Source organism: Pipra filicauda, unplaced genomic scaffold (genome assembly GCF_003945595.2).
Source record: "Pipra filicauda isolate LSUMZ 115617 unplaced genomic scaffold, ASM394559v2 scaffold121_size3267253_pilon, whole genome shotgun sequence".
Lineage (NCBI taxonomy): Eukaryota > Metazoa > Chordata > Aves > Passeriformes > Pipridae > Pipra > Pipra filicauda.
The window spans coordinates 1,904,302-1,929,816 of record NW_024103674.1 but is presented as its reverse complement, the minus strand read 5'-3'; the positions used below and the strand labels follow the sequence as shown (position 1 = coordinate 1,929,816).

At 49.2% G+C, this 25,515-nt stretch overlaps 2 protein-coding genes across 4 annotated transcripts; one reads left to right on the top strand and one right to left on the bottom strand.

The window, feature by feature from the left end:
• Positions 1-996: 996 nt before the first annotated feature.
• USP20 (ubiquitin specific peptidase 20) lies at positions 997-20,487 on the bottom strand. Of its 3 annotated transcripts, none has more exons than XM_027729784.2 (24): positions 20,326-20,487; positions 16,868-16,981; positions 16,429-16,482; positions 15,706-15,768; positions 15,433-15,564; positions 14,704-14,800; positions 14,446-14,515; positions 13,809-13,922; positions 12,951-13,029; positions 11,206-11,647; positions 10,179-10,316; positions 8,832-8,944; positions 8,215-8,387; positions 7,686-7,780; positions 7,143-7,176; positions 6,886-6,931; positions 6,464-6,644; positions 5,866-5,992; positions 5,605-5,774; positions 4,912-4,993; positions 4,545-4,653; positions 4,085-4,187; positions 3,772-3,843; positions 997-3,072 (listed from the first exon to the last, which is right to left on the bottom strand). In XM_027729784.2, the coding sequence occupies exons 2-24, from the start codon at positions 16,946-16,948 to the stop codon at positions 2,912-2,914; spliced, it is 2,736 nt and encodes a 911-aa protein (XP_027585585.1). In that variant the 5' UTR covers positions 16,949-16,981; positions 20,326-20,487; the 3' UTR covers positions 997-2,911. The 3 variants fall into 3 exon arrangements, with proteins under 3 accessions (XP_027585585.1, XP_027585586.1, XP_027585587.1); XM_027729785.2 differs by lacking the exon at positions 20,326-20,487 and adding an exon at positions 19,966-20,071; XM_027729786.2 differs by lacking the exon at positions 20,326-20,487 and adding an exon at positions 19,494-19,698.
• On the top strand, positions 20,176-25,515 carry CUNH9orf78 (chromosome unknown C9orf78 homolog). Its single transcript, XM_027729819.2, has 9 exons — positions 20,176-20,691; positions 21,732-21,791; positions 22,046-22,097; positions 22,322-22,392; positions 22,631-22,708; positions 23,139-23,336; positions 23,809-23,945; positions 24,659-24,757; positions 25,188-25,515. The coding sequence occupies exons 1-9, from the start codon at positions 20,609-20,611 to the stop codon at positions 25,277-25,279; spliced, it is 870 nt and encodes a 289-aa protein (XP_027585620.1). The 5' UTR covers positions 20,176-20,608; the 3' UTR covers positions 25,280-25,515.

The following is a 25,515-nucleotide window of genomic DNA, read 5'->3' as shown; positions in this document are numbered from 1 at the left end:
AAAAAGAACTGATAAGAGCTCAGTGCTGGCAATGGCTCCCAGAGCCAGAGCTGCACCTGAGGTGTGCTCAGAAATGCTGTAGCTTTCTCCAGTGGAGCTGGAGGAAAGCTTGGCTGCAGTGGGATTTCAGATGGAATCTGGATGCAGAACTGACCCTGAGTGCTTGAACAGGCAGAGGGTAACACACAGTACAGTTATGGCTTTGCCAGAGCAGCTCTAGAGCTGTTTGGACTGTAACCAGTCCCCTCTGTGGGAGGGTGTTTGGTGTCTCCAGGAAGGTTTGGAGCTGTTCAGCAGTTGCTCAGGTGACAGGTTTGGTTGTGAGATGCAGGGTTTGACAGTTGATTCCACGTTGCTCAAGAACAAGCTCCATGTTCTCGTTAACCCAGCTCGAGCTCTGCTTCTTCAGACATTTCAGGCTCCAGTTGAGGCTGTGTCACTCACCACTTGGGCAGGGAACTCCTGCTTCTCCAGCCCCTCAGGCTGCTTTAGAAACTGTTAATTCTCAGGGGTGAGAGCCTGGCATTCCCTGGTGCCAAAGCTGCTGTGTGTTACCAAGGAAGGGGAATGGTATCAGCAGGGACATCTCAGCCACAAAGCAATGACAGGAAACTCTCTTGCAGAATCCTAGGACAGCTCAATGAAACTCCTTCCCTTGCAAGTTACTTCCAGAATAGTAATGATGGTCATGAACGTGTGTTTCCAGAGCCCCCAGGCTTTCTGAGGCACACTCAGGTGAAATGGGGTAAATGAAAGGTGAAGGGATGTCTGTAAGCAGAGACTGAAGGGGCAGGTACCCTCTGAACCAGCACAGGATGATTTAGTAGCCTCAGGCTACTGAAGCTCATTGCTACCCAGAAGAACCCATATGACCTCTGGGCAGGAGGAAGTTTGGATTTTAATTTTTCTTCTTTAATTTTTCTCCCTTGCCCCCACCCCAGGCTCCCTGGAGCTGCCAGTCCCTCTCCCCAGGCAAGGCAGGCCCCAGGCAGCAGCGTGTTGAATGCACATGTATTTATTGTACCACATTTTCAGCACAAGGTCTAACACTTAAGCACAGGAGTGTCGTTACAGTCTGTACAGCACCCTCCGGACGCACGGACAACACGGACACGCAGCCCTGCAGGCTCTGCAGCAGATCCCAGGGCTGCTGCAGTGGGGAACAAAAGACAGCTTGGAACAATGAGAATCCCAACAGTGGCTCATTCTCTGACCTCCCCCTCGGGCTTGTCTGGGTCTATACAAGCATCCCATAAACAGGATTGTAAAATTAACATGCTGAACCGTTTACAGACAGTTTGTAAAAAAGCTGCTGTTTGCAGCAAACATTTGATCTAAAAAAAAAAAAAAGGAATAAATAATCTGAAGGCCACATTTTTCTTCTGAAGTTCTCCTGTCCTACCCCCTTCTATCTCTAAGTCAAGGAGCAGCCTTTCCCTCCCCCTCCCTCCCTCTTTCAGGTGAGGAGCTTGGGAGGTCCCAGCCCCACATGGAGTCTGGCACCACTAAGGCCAGACTGGATGCTGTGCAATCATCCAGCATCACAAAAACACAGTTTGGTTCCTCAGGCCATGGGAGGCACCTCTTCCTTCTCTGCCTCCACTAAACCTCACTCAAAGCCTTGCAAATATTTAACTCTTGCCTCTCTGCCTTACAAGATGAATGAAAATCTTTTTAAGAGTAGCTCTGCTGAGAAAAGTGGAGTTTGGCCTTTTTTGCCTTCATTCCTGTCTCCACTGCCTTCATCAGCTGCTCCTTGGCTGTACTGGTGGCAATAGATGGGGGAGCAAATTCATTAAGTGAGCCACTGTATACACAAAGGACATCTGGAATGACCTCAGCACACAGGTGGGGGCTTGTTAGCAGGAAGCAGCTCATTCCTAAAAAGCTGCTTCCCCAGCCTGGGCCCTGCCCAGCCAAGGGTGACCCCTCAGAATGGGCTCTGTGGGAACAGAGGAGCCCTTCCTCAGCCTTCCCACCCCTCTGCTTGTCGTGACAGATGTGGAGACACAGCTTATGGCAGGGTCAGTCTGAGAACCGGGTTAGAAGCAAGGAGTTCCAAAATCTGCATGAGAGCTGTGCTGTGCCCAGCCCAGCCTTCCCGGCACCACCCCGTGAGCTGCACACCCAGAGGCTCCAGCCCACAGCTCCACAGTGCCAGGAGCTTCAGCAGGAAGAGTGCAGTGGGAAGGAAGACTCACCTTCCAGCTCTGTTCTCTGAAACTGTGCTGAACAGGTGAAATCAGACAGAAGGAGAAAATAAAATTCTGCAGGACCATGAAGGTGAGGTTTTGGGAGTGAGAGGAGAAAGGAACAGCCTCTTTCCAAATTTCTTAGTTTGTTGCAACCGAATTTGCAAGAATTTGATAAAGAGCAAACACTAGGAAGTTGTGACAGCTGTGCACCACCAGCACAAAACCCCAGGGAGACCGTGTGGCTTTCCTCAGCCTCAAACAACAGGTTTCTCTACTTGCACCACTGCCCGCTGGAAACATAAATAACATTTCATTGTCTTCATACATTTGAGTTAAAAAGAAAAGTGCCAAAAGCAAAACCTGCACAGGAGCAGAGATCGGTGCACTGGGGACAAGCTGGGAGTGCTGGCTGCTTGTAAGCAAAGGAAAGGGGGAGGGCTCGGGTCAGGACAACCCTCCTGAGGTGTGGCTGCAGCCTCGTACCGTGGCTTCATCCAGAGGTGAGTTAGAGCCTTCTCCCAGTCCATCCCAGCACCACCCTGTGCTCAAAGCCACGTTGAAAGGATGAGGAGGAAGCCTGCCTGCCCCAGGAGTTTGGGGGGAGCTGCGCACACCTTCGAGTACCAGACAAGAAGAGGTTTGACCCCTCAGGACTCCCCAGCCCTCCACCCCCACACAGAGGTGTCTGTGCCTTCCCTGCCCCGGTCCCACACAGGTCACACCGCGCGCGTCTCCGCTTCGATCTTCTGCTCCCCGTGGTGGTTCTCCAGCTCTTGGACCTGGGCCACGTTCTGTCTGATGGCAATCTCGGGGCCCCCTCCATACAGTGTGCTTAGGTAAACCCACGTCTCCTCGGAAATCTGCCCGTAGTCAGCGCCTGGAAGGGACAACAGCACTGATCCAGGAGGGAAAGGATGAGGCACCACAACGCGAGGACGTTCTCTCCAACCACCTCCCCTGCACGGCTCGCCCCAGGAAGAGGAGGCACTGGTGGTCCCTACCAAAGCCCCCACCCTGCTGACCCAGTACAGCTGCAGCCCCCACAGTGCCACCTCCTGGAAGCAGCAGGGCTCCAGTGTGTCCATCACTGATCCACGTCCCCAGTCACCACATCTGTATGTCTTTTAAATCCCTCCAGGGATGGCGACTCCATCACTGCCCTGGGCAGCCTGTTCCAAACCTTGACCGCCTTTTCCATGGAGAAATTTTTCCTAATATCCAATCTAAACCTCCCCGGGCACAGCATGAGGCTGTTTTTACTTCAGAAGCTGCACCACAGCAGATGCTGAGTAAAGACCGAGTCCAAAGCAACACAGGATCCAAGCTACAACACGAAGGGGAATGGTGGAAGGGGCCTGGGGAACAGCTGCAGGAACCAGCCACAGCAGCAAGCTGGTCATGGAAGAGCTGCCACTGGAGAACTGGCTCAGTGGCAGGCAGAATGGGGTTGGGCAGAGAACTGTCATTCTCTGCAACACCATCTTGCTCTGTGACTGCTTCATTATGGACACCCAGATCCAGTGGAACAGTCTCCTCCACCTTCAGGAACACTACAAGGCAGAAGCACAAGCCTTACCCTGCTTGACTTGCACGTGGCCACCTGGTTTTGTGAGGGCAATCTTGGTGTTGTCAATTGGTCCAGGAGGCTCTGCAGGGGAACAAACATGTCAAAAACCATCTGCTTTCCTCATTGCCTCCAGATCCAGCTGCTTTCCTGAGCTGGTTCTCTTGTCATTTCTGGGAACCTGCAGGCAGTCAGGGGGGCTGGTGTCTGAACTCTGCTCAGCCTCGTCACCGCAGCCAGGGCAGTGCTCACCCAGGACCCAACAAATGGACTCATTTCCATTCCACCCCTCACCCCTGGCAGATCCCTGCTCTCTGATCCTTACCGTTATCCTTGCCCTTGACAAAGGCTTCCCACTCCCGGAACCACTGCATGCTGATACAGTAGATGACACTTGGAGACTCCTCTGCCTGGAAAGCCTTGTTCAGCTGGGAGAGCAGAGAACAGAGACATACAGGAAGGACTTAGTCACTCCTGAGATCTCAGGGGGCCCCTTCCCCAAAGGCAGCCTTGCCACTCTCCAGCAGAACCCCACATAATTCCCTCCTCACCCTGTTCCTGCTCACCAGAGCAGGCAAGAGACAAGGATGGTTTCACACTTCGTGCCTGCACAGCAATTTCACGTCCCAGCTGCCCTTCCCCTGTGCTGCCAGCACCGGGGAACCCCCAGGCCAACCTCCTGCCTGTGCAGGAGGATCATGTTCTGGAAAACTGGCAGGGGTTTTCCAGGTCTCCGTTTCCCCCCTCTACCCTTTGCCTTCCTTCCAGATGCTTCCCAAGCCAACCTTGATGAAGGTGTCGATTTCGATCCTCCGGCGCTTGGCGAGCGCTTCGATCTCCACTTGGCAAATGGAGCACACGTACAGATGGTTCACAGCAGGGCCACCCCCAAACCTGAGCACAGGGAGAGAGGGGAATGGGGAGCTGCAGCAGAATGGAAATGCTTCCCAGCCCTGCATCCTACAGACATGGATTATTTACTACTCCACACACTGGTGAAGGAGGTGCATCTGTAGCTGAGGGCAGAGCTGCCTTCACTCAACCACTGAGGACCACCCAGTGCTCTGGAACAGGCACTGGTCCAGCTTATTCTGACTTAGATCAGGAAACTCTACCAAATACTGGGAGAAAGAATGAAATGGTCACATTCACCTGTTGTAGAGATATTCCCACACATTTTGCGGCAGAATCACAACCAGATCATCGATGTAATGGTATTTATTAGGAGGGATCCCTGTGGAGGAAAGGCAAAGGGAAGAGTTAATCAGGGAACTCATGGCTGTGTAAAATAGACACAAATAAAAAGGCAGATTTTCCTTTCTGAAAACTCTGATTCCAGAATCTGCTCCCTTTGCTAATAGAAGACAGTCAAGAGTTCATCAGCTGTGGACATTTCTCAATTCACGGCCTCAATTTCTAATCAAGTGCTTCAATTCCAGTGAGAGATTTACAAACACAAGTGCTCCCCAGCATGACTGATGAAGCAGCAGAAGAGTCAGACACAGTATCAGCTCCATTCTCCAAACAAACCCTGAGGGCCAGCCTTGCTGACAGGGTAACACAGATAAATGCTGCCCTATCTGCTTTCTCCAGTTTTGTTTTTAAACACAGAGAACTGAAAACTGATGTTTCCCAGCATTAAACATCCCCCCAGGCCTCCGACCAGCAGCACAATGGGTAATTGTCTCATCCCTCCCTGAGCAGGCTGGAGTTTCTGCCAAAGAGGATCCCACTGGAGCATCCCCTGTATCAGAATGGCAGCTGGAGCTTTTTCCTGCATTTGTTCATGCACCAGGAAACAAAGGTACAGCCAAGAGGTGCTGCTCCCAGGTCCAGCAGCCTTACCTCCATGGGAGCACAGAAAGGTGTGGTTGGTGATGGGCCCAGGCTCAGCAAAGGTGTTGAATTTATTGAGCCACTCCCGAGAGATGTAGAACTGGAGCAAACTGTGCTCCTTCATGCTGGCCAGGGACACGACCTTCTGGCGCTCTCGCACAGCTTCTTCACTGCTCTTCCTGGAGAGGGGAGAAGAAAATTAAACAATTCCTGAAAACTCAAGTTCGTGAGATGCATTTCTAGGTCTTCTGTGACCAGGGCTCAGCTCACCTGTAGAACAGGACATAGGCTTCTGCATTCTGCACCACGGTCTCGTGCACCTCGGTGACGTACTGGTCGTCGAACTCGTACCACTGGCCATTGATCACGTTCTGGCAGTAGGCAATGTAATGGCCACCTGGAACAGAGAACACAGCCCTGCTGGGATTCACAGTGCAGACAGAAGGCAGGCCTGGGATAATGTCAGCAGCACAAACAGGATTAGCTGCTGGCAGAGAGCAGAGAGACAGACACACACACACACAAAAAAAAAAAAAAAAAAAAAAAGGATAATTCCTGTTCAGGCAAGCTCTGCAGGAGCAGCAGAGCCTGGCACTGCCACCCTGATTTGCCTTCCTTGTAAGAGCCTCTCAGCAAGACTGAACACTGGGAAAGGGTTTGAGCCAAGCCCATAGCGAGGCTGAAATAGCTGCAGGGGATCTGTCAGAAGGTTGCTTGGTTCACTTGCAAAGGGCAGAGGCTGCACAAGGCTGGGAATGGAGGGGGGTGGCCTTACACTGCCCCTCAGCCCAGCAGAGGTGTTGGCTAGTCCTGAACACACTCCTCCCATTGCTGCTCCTCTGCCCGTGCTCCCAGCAGAAGGACTTACTGCCTGCTGTGCCATGGTGACAGATGACTGACAGGAGGTCGTAGGTGGTGATCTGGGAGACACACTCCTTGGCAAGGAAGGGTCGCAGATCCAGCCCTTCCAAGGGGAAGGAGACATGGCTGTTGATCTTGAAGGAATACATCACCTCGTGCCGGAACCGTTTCAAGTGGATGCAGAGAATCTGAAAGACCAAGGACAGAGGACACCAAAGCCCAGTGTTACTGTGGCTGTTCTGGTAACACAGCACATCTCTGTGTGTCTGATCTTCCTGCTGGCTCCTCAGCTTAGAATGGGAAAGCCTCATCTGGTCTAGATACAGGACTTTGCCATCCAAACAAACTGCTGGTTTTGTTCCACCTCTGGCCTCCCCACCTCCTCAGGGCTGCTAAAAGAGAACCAGAGAACAAGGTGCTTTCACTCACCTCTGGGAGCCGGAGGACTTTGCAGTACTTCACTCCATTCCGCAGCCTGAGGGAGGGAAAGAAACGAGCTGTGAGAACCCTCTAAAGCAAAGGGATGCCAAAAGGCAAGGCTGGGTCTTGCTCACTTTGGAATCCAAGACAAATCCTGAATTCCAGCAGAAGAGATGTCCAGGTAGAGGGCACAGCAAAATATTTGACAGCAATACAAAGAAATAAAGTTTCAGAAAAGCAACACTATACAGATAATGCCAACTTACTTCTTACACCGTTCACAACTGTACATGTTGTCCCCTGCAGACAGAGAGAAGAGAGCCATTATACAGTTGCTCAGAGCACACAAGGCTGACACAGCTACATTTCCAATGAGTGCAGAGAAACCATGTTCAGAGCCTCTTGGGGAAGCCAGGATGAGAGGAGATCAAAACAATTCCTCTCGATAAGTGTGGGCAAGAAGAGAATGCAACTAGCAGGAAAGTATGGAACTGCCCACCACCAACACACAAAGAGCAAATTGAGTCCTCTAGAGCTTAAGAAGTTGGTGGAGAAAGCAAAGAAACTAAGTAACCACAGCACTCAACCAACCAACAGCTATTCCTTGCTGAGGACACTCTCACCCAGATTTCCCACTCCTGAGCAGGTGGGAAAACTCAGTCCTGCACAGAGATGCTGAGCTGCCATCTTTTGGTACTGCCACCCTCTAAGTGACATGATAAGGCAGGATTTGTCAGAGCTTTAATTCGCCTCCAAAATGCACACAAAATGCTTCTCTGTGCTGTCAGACCCCACTGAAGGAAACTCACCCTTCAACTCATCTGCTGCAAAAAAGGCAGCAAGGCAATCCTCCAGTGTCACCACGGGACCCCAAAACCAGCTAGGGATACAGGACACCACAAACCTGCAGAGGAGAAGTGATTAAGAGTTGTACCTAAAGCAGCTGAATGCTTTGGTGTACAAAACCCCAAATGGATGATGGGTTTCCTTCCTAAGCTCATCCTACATCCCAGAGGAGCAGGGAAGGCAGGACTGCTCTCAGCTGATGTTCCTACTGTGACTGCTCAAACTGGAAATGATTTGGAAAACTAAACCAGGAATTAATTTGCTCTGGAGGGCAGAAGTGAGGGATGATCAGCTGCACAAGAGCTCTCAAGGTGTGTGACAGAACTAGAGCAATGGTAACAACTGGTTTACATGAAAAGGCTCAAAGCCCTGTGAGATGCCACATGCTGTCCTCCAAGGAATGGTTCCAACCGGCCACTGGTTAGGGATAGCTGCCTTCCAGCACTGCAGGGCAAACCCCAGAAAAAAAGATGTCCTGCACAGGGAACACACCTCCGGATATACTCCATGATGAAAGCAATCCAGCCTTGTGAGGCATAGTTGTCCCCACACGCCCCTGTCTTAGCTGGCACATTTTGGTAGATGGCAGAGTGCAGCTTGGCCAAGTCCTCCTTCCCTGGGATTGGGAGCGACAGGTCCTGGAATGTCTCCACTGTTGTAGAAACCTGGAAATATCCAAGAGGAAGAGGTCTGGGTTTCCTGTGTGTGTAATGGAGATGGGACCTGACCTTCATCACCTTTTATCACTGCTTGGATTTTGTCTAGGCTAGAAACCTGAGCTGGCAGCAGAAGCAACTTGCTCTGGATAATTATTCTTCCCTGCTGTCAGCACACTGACTTCTGTCAGGGCTTTTGTAGCACTGGATTCCATTTCCTAATGTGAATCTGATATTCTGGGCCAACTCAGTAACATGGATCTGCAAACAGACCCCTACAGAGAAACACGTCTCCTTGGCATGGCAGGTCCTCACACCTCCCCTGCCATCACCCATCCCCATTTTAGCAGGCCTCTGCATCCCAGGGTTTGGAAAGAGCAACACCATTCCCTAGGAAGGGATCTACAAGCTTGAAAGCTGTGCTGTGAGGCTGACAGGGCCCAGGAGACTCACCCTGTCACACGTGAGGCACTGCACCAGGCTGAGGATGGAGCCGTCGAAGATGTCGGAAATCACACTGCGGTAACGGAGTTCCTTCTTCTTTTTCCCAGAAGCCTGCATCTGGGCTGAAAGACAAGGAAGCCCCATTGTGGAGTAACTCCCTCTCAGTCTCCTGTCTCTCTAGAGTCACACAGTCTCATAAGAACATGAGACAAGCACTGTCCTGATGTTCAGACCCCACGTGCGTGACAGGGAGATGGTGGAGCCTGTAGTGCAGGGACACGGAGGACACTGCTGCTGTGTGTGATATAAGAAAGGGGGAGGCAGCCAACTGAACCAACAGCAGCGTGCCAGCTCTCAGGAGGCAGAAATTGTCTTACTGGAAATCCTGTTTCCATCCTCTTACATGTTTAGAAGCCTGGCCCTGCCACAGACAGCCCCTGCTTTTTTTAAGTCATGCGACATTTTGCTCTAAGCTTTGCACTTTACCTCCTCTCCCCCCTGACCTGTCTCTGTACTTTGTCCTTTTTTTTCTTCCCCCCCTCTGGCCACATGTTCCCCAGGTTTCTTGCACTGGTGAGGATTCTCCACAACAGGGACTGGCCAAATGCAAAGTTTTGTTTAATAACAAACCCTCTTCCCACACACACGTGCACAGAGACAGAGTGCCCTTCATCCAGCCAGAACATCTGCGGCTGTGCTGACCTCAGCCAAGGGGCTGGGACACAGCTGAAGAGAGAATGTCCTCATGGAACAGCTGTAGGGACAGTGGTACAAGCACATGCCATTGTGTTTGTAGACTATGCAATGTGGAGGGATTTTGATTTGCAGTGTGCTGTGGGATGAAGTTTGATAACAACCCAAGCCAGGCTCCACTGCAGCCTGACAGTGCTCCCAGCACTGAGGGACATCTGCAGCCTTAATTCCATTCTTGTGAGCCCAAGCTGTCCAAGAGGCAGGAAGCTCTGTCGGTAACAACATCTTACAGTCCTCAGGCCCACATGCTATGAAATTCAAGTCTGGCAGACAAATGTTTTTGCATCTCCCCACTCTCCTGAAGGGACAGAGCTTGTGCCTGGGACTTCAGAGCCATTTTATTCATGACAAACACAGCAGATCCAGACATGGAGATCATTTCAGGCTCCAGTGTAAGAACAAACTAGAACATTGTTGTGCCCAGAGCTTGACTTTACCTGCAGGTTTACTGTAGTCTTTGCCAAATACTATTTTAGAACGCACTGATGTCCAGGGGAATCAGCACTTTTTACATCTGTTAATCAAGAATCACAATGGATTCCTTCTCTCCCCTCCTCCTCTGTGCCCCCTCCTTTGCCTCCCAGTAATCCCTCTCTGCACTACCTTTCTTGAGGACATAGGAAGGTCCAATCCTGGCAGGACTGGAGCGAGGAGGGCTGCTGGAGAGCTTGGAGTGCATCTCATGATGAACGGGACTGCAGGGGCGTGAGGAGCAGCGCACGTAGGCATCGTTGTCAGGTTCTGCTTGGGAAAACAGGGAGGGAAAAGGGCACTGGTGAAAACCCCAGTTATGAAAGGCAACCCCACTGCCATCGGTGTCAGCCCAGCTCTGCATTCCAGCACAGAATCTTTTCCAAAGGCACAGTTCAGTGCCTGTTAACTGTCCTGCTTGCACAGGCTGGCAGACACAGCTCCCTCAGAGCATGGGTGAGCGTGCACACAGAGCTATACCGAACAGCTAATAATCACATACTAAAAAACCCCCCAAAACAACCCGCCATTTTTTCACACTTAGATGACTAATTAGGTTTTGCAGCTTGCTCCTGTAGCCCTAATCCACACAAACAGCATTGCTGCCTTCAGTGCCAGCTGGCAGAGTAAGGCTCTTACATAAAGAAGCGTTGAAAGATCGGGTATGTTCAGCTTGAGGTGATTCCACACTGCTGCTCTTTTCTTTTCCCCGAGACACAGAAATGCACAAACTGTGCCTCTCCCTTTTCTCTCCCCAAAGCCCACAGTCCAACACTAGCAAACACCTTCTCCCATGCCCTTTCCACAGCTATTATTTCCCCAGGCCAGAGTATCAAATAAAGCAACGTACACATAAAAAGCCTTTTCTCTTAAAAGGCATAAATACAGTGTTTGCAGGTTTGGCAGAGGCAGGTAAAGACAATGCTGTGCCTTTACTCAGCTCACAGCACTTTGGCCTGGCTAAGCACCTCTCTGGCTCACCTAGTGTATTTTCTTATGGACAAAGGCAGGACTGAGGAAAACCTTGCATACAAAATCTTTTGAAACCCAGAGAAGGAACAGTCACATTATGTGTGGTTTGCCACTGCACCACACCACAGTCCCTGTGCAGGATGTAACTCATCTTCTCAGAGATATCCTGACTGGAAGAGGGGTGTACCTGGTGTCCTACACGGGCTGGCAGGACGGGGAGCTGGCAGCATCTCAGGTGAGGCTCTGCCATCAACTGGCATCATAGTAGTGTCAACATCTGCATCCTCATCCACCTGCTCCGAGTTGCTGCGCCGGTGGCCACAGGAGAACTTCCTGTCCTTCATCCTTTCTTTCTCAGAGATCCCTCTCCCTGCTTCATCCTGGATCAGCAGCTCTGTCTCTGCCAGGGAGCCACTCCCCATGCTCCCTGTGGTCCGACTTTGTCCCTCTCCTTCACCCCTGTCACTGCTGGAGTCACAGGACAGGAACTCGTCCTCCGAGGGGCTCCGGTCCCCCTCCCGCTTGTCCTCCTGGTCAATGGTATCCAAATCCCTCGTCTCTGCAACAACTGGTTCCTTCAGTTCTTCATGGAGCTGATCCATCAGGCACCGCAGGAACTCCTGGGTGTCCTGAAAACCAAGTAATTCCATGTCAGTATCCAGCCAGAAATGGGGCAAATGAGAGGGGGGGGGCAAAGAGGAGCTCCACTCTCAGCCTATTCCAACACTGCCCACAAAGGTCAACCAGCTCTGCAGCTCTGCTAAAGCAGAGAGAGGGCCATGTCCACATACCAAAGGGCCTCTCTGCAACAGAAATGCTATTAACTCCTAAATAATAAAAGGGACAATTTTTTTTTTTATCTGAATATCTTCAGCTGAAAGACATCGAAAAGCCAGAGAGCAGCCTGCAAACCAGGAGCTTATTTGTCAGGGGTTTGCCACTGATAAGAGGCAAGAGACAAGGAGAAACCTGATGAAAACAGGAAGCCCTGGAGAACAGACAAACACCCACAAATAAATTTTATGAACACTCACTTCTGCTCAGGGTAATCCATCTCTTAGAGAGGGCAGATTAAAATCTTTAATAAACGAGGAATGGAACCAAGGCTATACAATCCAGGTGCAAGCTCCTACATTCATAATACATGGTAAAAGAGCTGATATGTTGGCTTCAAAGGAGCTGCTGGAAAGCAACTTGGTATTTTGACAACTCCAGAGAGTTAATTATGATGTTTCTGTTATTTTATGAAGTTTGGCTTTTAGCCTGCCCTGCCTTCAATTTTATCTCTTTAGAGATGAGAGTTTTCCAAGCCAATGTACTTCACATCAAAGACAGATATAGAAGTTCTTTCATTAATCATTATTTTTATCCTCTGTTTTGATTTCTTGTCACTATCATGGTTTAGATGTACTGTCACTTCTCTTGCAAATTTTTGAATCATAGTTTTTTGTTTACATTTGATTCTAAAGAACAAACAGAGCAGCTACACTGATAATGACTTCAAAGAAAAAAAAAAGATACTATCTTTATATAAGATTTAGTTTGCTGTGATTCCCCAGAAAAAGAATATAGAACTCTCACATCTTTGACTTTTTAGTACAGATTTATCCAGGTTTTTCAGCTCTGATGTGAATAAATAATACCAAATTCTTATATGGCAGGTATCAATAGACCTCAAAGCTGTTTATAAAGGATTTGACCATCATAATTTCAGAGGTGAGCAAGCTGACACAAGAAAACAAACTGATTTGGAACCAGCAAGAACCCAGGTCTCCCAAATCCCAGCCCAGTGCTCTACAAACTCACTGGTACTGACACAAAAAGGCCATGACCCCTGAGCTCAAGCTCTTCCTCCTGAACACAAGCACCACCACTGCAGGAATTAAAATCCCACCATCTCTGGAATAATGGTATGGGTTTTTCAGGCCCCACCTGCTGTGCATAGCCTCGGAACATGGGGTTGACGAGTTTAATTCCATGGGATAGACTGCTTGGAACAACATAACTCGGGCTGTTTAGACATGGAAAAAGAAAAAATGAGTTAGTTTGCTTATTGGGCCTGGAGCCAGTCTGTCTAATAGGCCATAGCAGAGGGCGTGGTAATCAGTTAAAGAGGACAAAAGATAATTATGCACCTGCAAAGCCTGGGCACAGATTTCTGCATTTAGCTGGATGACAAACACACCAAGAGACAGAAAACACCTTGCAGCCATTTCAGTCTGTCCTTCCAGAGTGACTCCTCCCCAGAGCACATTTCACTTACAGCTCTGTCCACACTTTGAACGCTCTCAACTGATTCCTTCCAGAGCAGGGTTTGGCAATTAGAGTTTCTTGGTTGGATTCTGCAGCACCATGTCTGGCTCAAAATCTGGGTGGGCTGACCACCCAGAAAACGGGGTGAATCAAACCAAGATCAAAATGACATGATATTGCTTCACAGGCTACAGCCTCCTCCTCCAAAAAGACACAGTTCACTTTTGTTCTGTATCCTACTTAGGCCTTGTTAAAAACAAACATGAGGCAACCATGCAATGCCATTTAAATTCCTAGTTTTATGGTTTTAAATTGATTGCACAGAGCAGACATCTTCAGATTTTAACAGAGCTGCACAATTTTGCACTGTCCTTTGAACTGGTCTAAATTTGAACCAGTAGCAAACATTTCCCAAAATGTCACCTGCATTTCCCACTCTCTTCAGTAAAAAAATCTCTGTATCACTTCTTCCATCCAGATCTCAGAACTAACACATCTGTGAAGCCTGGCCAGAACAGATTAGAGGTGGCCACTCACCGTTTCTTGTGCCAAACCTCAGACACCAACTTCTGGTAACTTTTGCACAGTGCAGGTTTCTTATCTGTACGGACCAGTCCACCACATTCCAGGAAAAACTGTGTGAGAGGTGGGCTACAAGAGATGGAAGAGAAGGATTCAGAAGTTTCTCCTCTGCTTCTACTTAAGGGTTTATTAAAATTTAAATGCAGGCCTTATATCAAAAGCATGCTTAAGGTACTGCTTCTAAATCAAGGGAAGAAGTGATTCCAGATGCAGACCTGAGTTCTAACTTGAAACAAATGGAAAAGGCTGATGTGAACCTGTTCCCAGTACAGAGAAGAGGTCCTGGAATTAGTCCTCAGCAGGATGGCTAGAGAATATTTTAGGATATGGGTTGTTAGAATGATATCACTGGGGAGAATAAAGAGATGTGACATGGCTTTTCACAAGATAAATGCCTTCTGTTGCAACAGAAACGATGCAATTTTACTTCAAGCAATTTCCTGCTGTAACACTTCTGTTGCCCTAAACAAACACTATTTTTTTCTGCCCTTAGTCTGGCTGATCTCTCTTTGCAAGACTCATGAAGGTTTCAGATCAGAGGTGACACTTTTGGTATTTAGTGAAGGATGCCACTGAAGGCCCTCACGCCTACCAGTTAGAGAGAGCCTGAAGTGCTGCATTCATGTAGCAGGAGTTCCCAAGATTTTTCATTCCAGTAAGGCCTAAAGCACAAACAAGAGAGGGATGAATCACTTTCCAGACATGCTGCTTTCTATATTCCTTCCCAAAGGACAGGGAATCCAGCCCTTTCTAGACAGTCTCCACACTCTGCTCCCAGGAACCTCCCAGTGCAGGTCCTAGAGATTGCAGAGTTGCTCTCCCAGCCCTTTCATCCATGATGCAAAGTTACCTCTTGGTTTCAAATCATCATCCTCTGATTCAGATTCGCCTTCATCAGCCACTGCAATTGGAACAGCTTTCAGAGGGTGAGCAGGCAAAGGAGAATCCTAGATTAAAGACAGAGAAGTAAGTCTCAGTGAGAGAAATGAATGATGAGCTGTGAGAGATATTATCTCACACATAAATGGAGCCAGCCTTTAAAAAAAGCACTGTGGAGAGAGAAGAACCAGTTGCACTGTCTACCCTTCTCACTAATGCCAGGAGGGAGAGGAAATTGTACTATTACTGCTTCCAGTACACAGGATAAGAGGCATCAGGAACGAGCAGCAGTGTCACAAGTATGTGTGTTTCTGGTCTGACAGCTCAAACTCCCATGGGCCATGAAGATGGCACAGCTGCAGTGGTTCCTCCCAGATGCAGACACCCCATGGAAGAGGCAAGGAAAGGTTAAAAATAAAGTCAGAATAGATATTTAAGCCATAGAATCACAGGATCATAGAATGGTGTGGGTTGGAAGGGACCTTAAAAATCATCTAGTTCCCACCCCCAAGCCATCTGGAAGTCTTTTTGCTGGGAGACCCTATAAGGCAGGGCTACTGGTCCTCTGGCTACTTTCAGTGGAAGAGCTCCTGTGACAACAAAACCCGCACAACAGCAGAAACCACATGGCTAATTTGACAGCAGGCAAACAAAAGCCCTGCCAAGCCTTCAGCCCTGGCCCTGTGTGACACAGACCCACCGGTTCAGGGAACTTGGCTGGGGGGGAGGGCGGGTGTGCTGCCAGCCTCTGCTCCAGGAACACCTCCCTCTCACAGGCGTAGCACCACACACGGAACGTGGTCAGGTTCACAGTCAGGTTGTGCTTTTTGGCCTAAGAATTAAAGAGGTGAAATGAAGGGGGTCTCCTCTGACAGCTCTGTGCAATTTGAAGCACGGGACTACCAGAGCAAGGAATGGGGGGAAAAAATCCAACTGTGTCTTGTCTAAACGTGGATGACAGAGGAAAGCTCACCTGTGCATGAAGTGTGCTGTGGTCAGCAAAGGACTCCCCACAACCAACATAAGGACAACCAGTCTGGAGAGGGAAAGGAGCCAAAACACAACAGGCACATCAAATTAGAGCCTTCACAAAACAGTCTGCAACTCCAGTCCCACCAGCAGCAGCAACTTCAGAATTATCTTGCCAGTTTTCTAACCTGCTTTTTATTAAGGGCACAGAACAAGATGGAAATTTAGAATTCATGGGAATTTAGAAGTGATTTAAGAAAGGAAACCTGGAACCAGGTTTGGGCCCAGATAAAGGCTCCGTTCCAAGGTCATTGCTCCAACAGGCAGCTCCTCTGAGGAGCCTCAAACCTCACGGGGATTCCAGTGTAGAAATAAACTGCCCCTTCCCACCCACATGTCCCGTGGCATTCCCTCCCTCCTCACTGCCCTGAGCAACATCTGCCAAGGTGTCACCCTGCAGCCCCTTCACAGGTGCCAGCAGAGGCAGCTCACAGTCAACACTGGGCATTTTATTCATTCCTACTGGGAATTGCAGGGGCAATTCCCTACAAGGAGTGAACTGTTACATCCTGGCAGATTCTGACAGCATTGCCCTTTCATCTAGGGAGTCTCCTCCTTGGAATCCATAAAAAAACATAGATGGTTCCACTATCAACCCCCTCTTTGCTTCCTACTATTCAAGTGAAGTTCCACCACATCATGTACACAAATAAGAAGCCATTTTTACCTGAAGACAAGCCCAGAGGTTTGGTCCCACAGCTCCACAAGACTGGCAAGTTCCCTGCATATTCATGACAAAAGAAGGTTTGTTTGCTTGGTTGGTTTTTAAGTAACTGAATCCTTTAAGAGTGGGAAACTTCTCTGTGAGGCAGCCCTTGCCAACCTGCAGCTCACAGTATTTCATTCCTTAATACCACACTCCCAATCAAATATATACAATTTGCAGCACTTTAGCTAAGTGAACATTTAAGCAGGATGACAGTGAGGAATAGATAAGGTGGGGTCATAAAAGTTGGCTTTATGGGACATGTGAAGGGTAGAGCAGAGTGGGAAGGAGAGTTTTTGCCTCCCTCTGGAGACAGGCAGCATTTTCTTCAAAAAGCAAACATGCAAACCCATGCACAACAGCTAAAAGGGAAAGGACCAACAATCACAACACCCTGTACCTTGGATTTGAGCAGCAGGTCATCCCTGGTCACCTCTCCTATGGAATCCAGGTGAGGGCAGATGTCTCGTGTATCCCCCATTTTCACCAATGCTCACACAAGGTAGGTGTTTTCCTGGGACAAGGAAGGATAGTTCCTTTTACCTACATGTCAGGTTTGCTCTCACAGACTGTAAGAAGATACATGGGCATGTTTTGCATATCAGAGGTTACATATCCACCTTTAAGGTTCAGAGATTGAAACAAATCCAAATCTAGAGCCATTCACATGAGCTGGCACTGTCTGGCCCCACTGCTGAGTGGCTGCACTGAGGCGAACAAGGCAATGGGGAGGAGAAGGAAACACACAAATAAAGGTAATAATCCCTGTCCTGGAATGTGCCTTCAGAAGTGCAGGGAGGTGCTGGCACACAGGCACAGCTTCAGCTGCAAAGAAACAAATCTAATTAGCTCGTTTGCATGAAACTCAGGTGAAAAGTGAAAGGGCACTGCAGCCCAAGACACCAGTATGGAGCCTGTGGTGTCTTCCAGCTGATCCCAATCTAACACTTCGCTGTTACACTCCCTTATCAAACACTAAAAATATGATTAGTTCTAAATGAAGCTGGGCAAGAGGGAAATAAACTTAAATGAACTGTAACACCAATAACCAGGCTACAGTCTCTGAGGAATTTACCATTTGATAGGTAGATTTTCAACACTATGAGCCACATAACTCTGAGACTGTGCAAAACAGAACAACACACTGTTCCACCTGGCTCATGTGTGCAAGCACGACAAGAACTGAGGATTTCATAGCTGTGTGCTTATGAGCACAATAAACACTTTCATGGTGGTCCACGGGTATGTAAAAGACTTTAAACATGTCTGAGTAACATGCAGCTATATTAAAAAAAAAAAATGAAAGGACTTTGTGTTTCTTAAGCATAACTTAAATAACCTCACTCATGGCTGTTAAAAAAAAATAAAAAAGAAGACAAGTGATATTAATAGCACAGACCAGGATCAAAAATATTACTGTTGGCTGGAAATGAAGCAGATATGAAAAGGCCACATTACTGCAAGAAAGAAGTGGAAAAATCTGATGAACTTGATGTTAATGACTCCAGGGCTGCTACACTGTTGTTTTTTTTCACATTTTGAGGACATTTGAAAGAACTCCCAGTGTTATCTGGTCTGAATCACTGACAGGGGAAGGAAAATAATAAAAAAAAGATATATGAACAAGCCATTGCAGCAACACTTATCTGGGAGTGGAAAAGCTTGCCTAGCACCTTGCCTTGGCAGAAGACAAACCTCAAGCATAATTTTACAATGTTTTCCCAGCACTCTGCAGAACTGAATGAACTGACAGAAGGAGCAAAGCAAAACTGGAGGGGGAAGAAATCATACGTGCATGGTAGAAAACACCACAGTGGTGCTGACCTGGATCTCTGTAACTTGTCAAGAGATGCTTAACAAACAATGAAGCAATTCCATGCAGCTTCCCAGAGAAGGAAAACAGCACCACGTAACACATGTTGATTTAAAAGACAAGTGACAAGAGCACGGTAGCTTTGACTAACACATAAAACTGGGACATTTCAGGCTCTGAGTCTCTTCATCAAACCCGACCCCATTTTCCCAAATGCATTAGCTGGTCCAATTAAAAAAAAAAAAAAGTATCAATGCCACGTTTGCTATTTCACCTTCCTTGATTTCTTGTCTCTTTCCCAGATATTTTCCAGAAAATCTAGTGAACAAAATACTGGTTTAAAATTAATTCCAGACCCCTTATCTTCACCAGCTTAAGCAAACTAGGAACCAGTTCTGGAGCACACGGTGTTAATTCAGTCTTGTGGATGTGGATGGCTTCAGTGCTCTCCTTGGGACCACCCCTCTCCTCAAAATTAAAACCATGCCTTTAGAATTTCTAGCACTGGGGTGCTGATGTTCCCAACACAGGGCTTCTCTTTTTTAACAAAACAGAGAAAAAACCTCATTTTTGCCTCTCAGCCCTGACAGCACACATCAGAAAAAGGTTGGAGTTGTGACGGCTCAGAAGGAAATACTCAACCTCTGCCTTCTCCCGACTCTGCCCTACCAGCTTTAGCTGGCACACACGGCTCTGACGCTGCGCAAGAAACCAGGAATTTCATGAAAGCACTGCCAGAGAGCTGAACTGTGCCTGTCAAAACGTACTGCAGATGATGGGAAAAGAAGTTACCCTAAAACAAGTCCCTCAGCCTGTCTTTCTCAAGCACCACTGTGGAGGAACAGCACACGAACGTGTCAGAACAATTCCACCGTAACTGCAACCTACTTTCAGCTGCTTAAATTGCTGCCAAACCCAGCGTCTCTGCCTTCTACAGGAACACATTTATTGGGTTTGGGGTTTTTGGGGGTTTTTTTGCATAAAACAACTGCGTGGTTTTGTACCAAAGCTAGAGCCAAGCTATCAAGAGTTTCAGATCCATGCAGGCTGACAGTGTGTGGAGTAACTGCACAAACAAAAGAGATCTTTGCACTGCTCATCCACAAAACAAACTACCAGGTCTGGTCTTGCATAACCCACCAAGAGAACGGAGTATCTGCAGTTGTTCTCAGCGACATTTTATGCTTGAGATACTAAAGAAAGAAATACTTACTGAACTGCCCTACTGACAAGGCAAAAGCAGAAAGGAAGTGCTTCTGACTCGCTGCTGAACGTTTGCAGGGAAAGCCAGAAGGTTTACGTGGAACAGGCAAAGCAGAGCAGGTCTGAACACTGATTTTGTTACAGGAGGTCACAACACAACGGCTCACCCTGAGATTTAGCTTTTAAGCAAAAAAACACCTCCGGGAACTCCCCCCTTTCCTCCTCGAGCGCAGCAGACCCCCAAAACACAAATCCCCCCCTGACAGCCGCTACAGCCGCCCAGCACGAGGGAGGCTGAACGGAAACCTCCAAACCCCCAAAGGGTCGCCCCGGGGAAGGCACCGGGCCCCGGGGGGCTGCAGGGCCGCCCCAAAGCCGGGGATCCCGGAGCCCCGCGGCCGCTGCTGCTGCATCATCCCGGGCCCGGCCGCCCGCCCTCCCCCCGCACGGCCCCGCCGCCCCCGCCCGCCTTCCCCGCTCACCTGCGGGATGCTCGGGACGCCGCCACCCCCGCCCCAGGCCGGGCCGCCGGGAAGGGCCGCGGGCCCCGGGCAGCGCGGGGAGCCGGCGGAGCAGCGGCGGGGCCGCGCAGGCCGGGGGAGGAGCGGGGGCCGGGCTGCGCCGGGGCGGGGACGGGCCGGGCAGAGGGGCGGTGGCGCTGCCCCTGCGGGCCCCGGGGGCTCCCCCGTCACCGGGCGGTCGGGGCTCAGCCCCTCGCTCAGCCGGGGCACCCAGCAGCGCGGCTCGGTGAACGGGGGGCGGCCGGGGCTGGAGGAGCCGCGTCCCGCCCGCTGCAAGGGCTGTAAACCCGGGTGTGGGACCGGCGCTCCCCTGACACGCACCGGCCACCGGCGGGGCTGCGAGGAACGGGACGCCCGCCGTGACTCACACAGGGGCTCCTCGGAAAAGGCAGGGAGAGCTCGGGGGGCTCCCGGCCCCGCTCCCGGGAGGGCACACGGGGGGCTCCCGGGCGGATCCTGCCCGGACAAGGTGCTGGCAGGGGGGCGGGGCCGCGCGGCTTCGTCGCGGCGCTGTGGCGTCATCGCGGCGCGACGGGAGCGGAGCTGAGCTGTGGGGGCCGTGTCGTGTCCTGTCGTGTCGTGTCCTGTCGCGGCGGCCGCAGCGATGCCGGCCAAGAAGTCCTTCCGACGGCGCAGGGAGGACGAGGACGAGGAGGAGGAGGACGAGCAGCTCGCCGAGGAGGTCAGGTGGGTCGGGGGCTGGCGGGGAGCCCGGCCGGGCCCAGCGGTCGTGGGGCTGACGGGAGTGGGGACGGGTCGCCGGGTCTGCCTTAGTGCGGCAGTGCCGCGTCCGGGCGCGTCACGACATGGTGTCATGTCGTCATATCGCCGTATCGTCACCGACGGCTGTGCTGTTAGAAGGTGCCTCGTGTCATATTGTGTTGAACCACTGTGTGATGGAGTCGTTGCGTCACAGCATCACGTCACACCGTTACATGGCTGTGTCACTTCATCTCTCCATCGTCTCCGGCCGCTCCAGGGTGGCAGCTCCGTTCCCAGGGGTGTCTCGTCCATCTCTTCTCATCCCCCGGGTGCTCCGGCCAGGAGAGGAGAGGGTTTGGAGCCGGACAGCCCTGGGAGCTGCACTTGGAAACACTGAGGGCCACTCTGACCCCCATGGACCCTCTGTCCCTGCTGGGCACCTGCCTCTTTCTTGACATTCACTTGTCATCCTCTTGGGCACTCACAGAGGGTCCCTTCTGTTCTCGGATTCTTTCATCCCCGACAAGATCTTGTTATTTTTTATATCTGAAAAATACTTGATGGTGCAGTTCTTGGCAGGTATTGAAAGACGTGTCATTAGGAAAAGTTTAAATGTCTGCAGAAGTTAAGGATGCCTGTCAGTTTAGAGAGAGGCACTTGGGGTTTCAGTTTACCATCAACTTTCTTCAGAGTCACTCTTGCACTGATGTGTCTTGGCTTGTTCTTCCCAAACTGACTTCTTAAAGCCTTTCAACATTTAGGTGCTTCCTTCCTCAGCTGAGGTAAGGCATCTGGAAGGGACAAATCCAGCAGATGCCTTAGTTAGGATTTTTTTTCTGATTGCTTAAATACATGGAATTTCTCAAATAAATAGAAAATACCTATTTAACCTGAAAAGTGGATGCTGATATGCAGAGGTTTAGGACAAAGTCTGACTAGAAAATTCTGTGTTAACTGCAGAAAATCAAAATAATTAATTAAAACCAAGGCATTAAGTACTAAGTCAAATGTCTTTTTTTATTCAGGTTAAAACTTGAGGAAGCCAAAGAAGTTCAGAGCCTCAGAAAGCGACCCAATGGGGTGAGGTAAGGGATGGGAAGTTGTGCTTTGTCTGAGGGTGTGATGTAACAGTGAATTTCTCTCATCATCTGCCTCCTTCCATACAAACCATTACATGTCAGATACTGTCAAAACCATATTCCTGACAGAGCAGTTTCCATGTTAAAGCCTGAGGGTGGAAAAGAGGGGGAGAATTAGAGAAGGATAAAGCAATGCAGTATTGTTGGTAATATGTTTCCTTCCACTGAATTCCGTTTTCTTTCCTTATCTGCATGACCAGTGCTGTAGCTCTGCTTGTGGGAGAGAAGTTGCAAGAAGAAGCAACACTTGTGGTAAGTGCTGGGCTCTTCCAACACTTAGCCCCACTTCGGGGCTAAGATGTGATGGTGTGAAGACATTGCTGTGCTCTAGCCAGTGACTGTGTGAGTCTGGCCTGGGGTGGGACTGATGTCACAGCTCAGTTCCTAAATGTTTTCTGTGCTTTCATCCAGATTTGGAAGATTAGCATTAAACTAGGGGGAAGCTTCAGGGTTTCTTGTTATGTCTTGGTTTACAGGATGACCCATTTAAGATAAAATCCGGGGGAATGGTGGACATGAAGAAGCTGAAGGAAAGAGGCAAGGACAGGTGGGTGCATGTGAGCTCTGAAAATCTCTCTCTGGACTAGTGTTAAATGACAGCTGGTAATGAACTAACCAGATGTCGTGTCACTTTAGAGAGTTTAATATAATGCAGTTTGGCCAGTTATTTTTACCCTAACATGTTAAATTAGTTTAAAAAAACCACCACACCTACCTCCCAAAAAAAACAAACAACAAACAAAAAACCCCCACCAAAACCTGTAAACAGTGTGGTTTCCACTTAGGATTAATGAAGAGGAGGATCTGAACTTGGGAACTTCCTTCTCAGCAGAAACCAACAGGCGGGATGAAGATGCTGACATGTGAGTTGTGCTGTGTCTCTGGTGTTGAACTGGCCTGGGTAGTCCCTCACCATTTATTTTTTTCTGTCTTGGATTCTGAGTACTCCCAGAATATCTTCCCAGTTCTCACTGAAACTTTCCCTCACCCTTTCACTTCCTGCATGCCAGACTTGAGAAGGCTTTTTCATGGACAGAGCTGGGAGGTGCCAACCAGACAGCTTGACGTTAAATCCCAGTGGGAGCCTTCCCTGCAGGCTGTGAAAGAGCTTGGAGGATCTGATTGTTTCTTGGACAATTAATTCTTGCTGTTGATGTTAGCTGAGTTCTTTTGGAGAGATTACTCTCTTCTGTCCCAGCTTTCAGGACAGGGATGCAGCTGTGCTCAGCAGGGCTGGGATGGAGTACAGGCACAGAATTAAATGCTGTGTGTCCTTCATGTGCTGCTGTTTAGGATGAAGTACATTGAGACTGAGCTGAAGAAGAGAAAGGGAATTGTGGAGAATGAGGAGCAGAAGGTGAAGCTTAAGAACGCTGAGGACTCTCTGTACGAGCTGCCAGAGAACATCCGTGTCTCCTCTGCCAAGAAGACTGAGGAGATGCTGTCCAACCAGATGCTGAGCGGCATTCCTGAAGTGGACCTGGGAATTGAGTATGTGGTTCACAGATCTGTGGGTTGTGGCCAGAATTTCCGGGATAAGCAGTTGTTGGTTGGCAGAGCAGCGCTATGGGTGGATTACACAGCCCCAGTTTGGCTGTGGGGTGGGACTGAGAATTGCTTTGGATTAGTGTGGTAACTAGCACAGCACAGCGACAGGGCTCAGTGCAGCTCCACTGTGTGACCTGTGGGAAAAGGCTCTTAATTTTCGTGACCTGACTCTGGCAGCTTTCTGGAGGACCCGTTTGTGCCCTGCACTGAAAGGATGAACAGAGATGGGAGCTTCCCTTTTGCCTTTGAAACGAAGCACCTGTTTCTATAGCAATGCCTCCTCTCTCCAAAAACACATGTACCATGTAACAGTACCATGGCAGTGCTGTTACTACCCCCCAGACCCATCCACTTAGCACTTCTGTGCCTGCTACCCCTTCTAACTATGAGTATTTTTTCTTTCTTTCTCTTCTAGTGCAAAAATAAAAAACATCATCTCAACTGAAGAGGCCAAGGCCAAGCTGCTGGCAGAGCAGCAGAACAAGAAGAAAGACAGCGAAACTTCCTTTGTTCCCACCAACATGGCTGTTAATTATGTGCAGCACAACAGATGTAAGTCTTATGTAGTTCTCCTGACCCGGCTGGGACAGAGTCTGATGCAGAGTCTGTGTGTTGGCACAAGCAGCTCCACAATTGCTTTTCCTGGGATGCTCATATAGACCACATCTGGCCTGGTCTTTTTCTTCTTCCTGTCAGCAAGAAGAGGGACTCTCATTGCTCATTCTCATGGCTGAACTTTCTGAACTCCCAGCTGGCAGCAACTCATAAATTTCAAGATGTTTTCTTTAAGTTGTGCCTTGAGCGTGCGTTGGAAATGCCTGCCCTGTCTGGGATGATAAATGGTGGTTTATAGTGGAGAGGGTCCATGTTTTAGGCTGCCAGAGCAGAGAGGTGGCCACAGACCTTACTAGACAGGAGAAGGGAATTAATTTCCGGGAGAGCCTCTCATACCACAGCCATCTGGAGGAAAGGCAGCCTTCTGCTGTGTCCTTCCATGCTCACAGGGGTGACTGGGGGTCAGGTTGGTGTGTTCTAAAGGAAGTAAAGAGCGTTTGGGCCACTTCTGATGAAATAGTGCTACTGAAATTTGCTGTACCCCATCTTGCCTGTATTGATTATCCATAGAAACCCAATTCCAAGAATGGTTGTTCTAAGCTGCTGTTGTTTCTGCTAAAGATCACTTGTAACAAATGCCATAGAAATTTGTCCATCTGGATAAGAGTGCTCCAGATAATATTCCTTACCTGATGTTTTCCTTCTCTCAGTTTATCATGAGGAGCTGAACGCACCAGTGCGAAGGAACAAAGAGGAGCCAAAGCCCCGTCCCCTGAGAGTGGGGGATACTGAGAGACCAGAACCTGAGCGTAAGTTCTGAAAGGCTGTAAGGAGATACACTGAAACTCTTCAGGGAAACAGAGAAAGGATCTGGGTCTTTTTACCTCCTCTGGATGCCCTGAGCTAGGAGGGAAATGGAGCAATCCAAGTCCAAGAGAGCTGGTTGTTTGCGCTTGATGTACCACTGCCAGGTCACACCTGAAGCCCCTCTGGATGGAGGATGTTTTTAGAGATGCTCAGGGGTGGAGCAGTGAAGGTCACAGCTCAAGCATGTTGGAAAAGCTGTCTGAGAAGGGTTTGGTGGAAGCCAGAACAGCAAAGGGTGCAAGGTTGGGGAGCAGTGACAGCTGAAGCAATAACCTTACATAGCAAGGGGCTGTATAAGGGAAGTGGTGGGGTTAAGACAAGGTCTTCTGTCAAAGGACAGGGAAATAATATTTCCCTCTCTCTCTTCTGAAGGGTCTCCTCCAAATCGCAAACGTCCCCTCAATGAAAAAGCCACAGATGATTATCACTATGAGAAGTTCAAGAAGATGAACAGGCGATACTAATGAACGTGGACTGAAGCCTTTTGAGTTGTTTGGATTTTCCACTAATAAAGGATTTTGTGTCTGTGACCTGCGATGGATTTTGAGAAGAGTCACTACCTTCACATGCTGATGTTACTTATGAAGCTTTTCCTGTGTGATCTTGTAGTGAATCAGTTTGCAGATGATTGTGAACTCTCTGGTCAGTGAAACCTTGTATATAACTATGTTCTTATAAATAGTTTTATAATGGAAAATGA

What these genes read in the sequence shown, in the direction of transcription:
- USP20 (XM_027729784.2), bottom strand. Translation starts at nt 16,948, where the DNA reads ATGGGGGATACACGAGACATCTGCCCTCACCTGGATTCCATAGGAGAG. An exon ending in CAGCCCGTGTAGGACACCAG is followed by an intron (nt 10,317 to 11,205) that starts GTACACCCCTCT and finishes TTTCCCAAGCAG; the next exon opens with AACCTGACAACGATGCCTAC. An exon ending in AAGTCCTCCGGCTCCCAGAG is followed by an intron (nt 6,645 to 6,885) that starts GTGAGTGAAAGC and finishes TTGGTCTTTCAG; the next exon opens with ATTCTCTGCATCCACTTGAA.
- CUNH9orf78 (XM_027729819.2), top strand. Translation starts at nt 20,609, where the DNA reads ATGCCGGCCAAGAAGTCCTTCCGACGGCGCAGGGAGGACGAGGACGAG. An exon ending in AAGCGACCCAATGGGGTGAG is followed by an intron (nt 21,792 to 22,045) that starts GTAAGGGATGGG and finishes CTGCATGACCAG; the next exon opens with TGCTGTAGCTCTGCTTGTGG. An exon ending in TGAGAGACCAGAACCTGAGC is followed by an intron (nt 24,758 to 25,187) that starts GTAAGTTCTGAA and finishes TCTCTTCTGAAG; the next exon opens with GGTCTCCTCCAAATCGCAAA.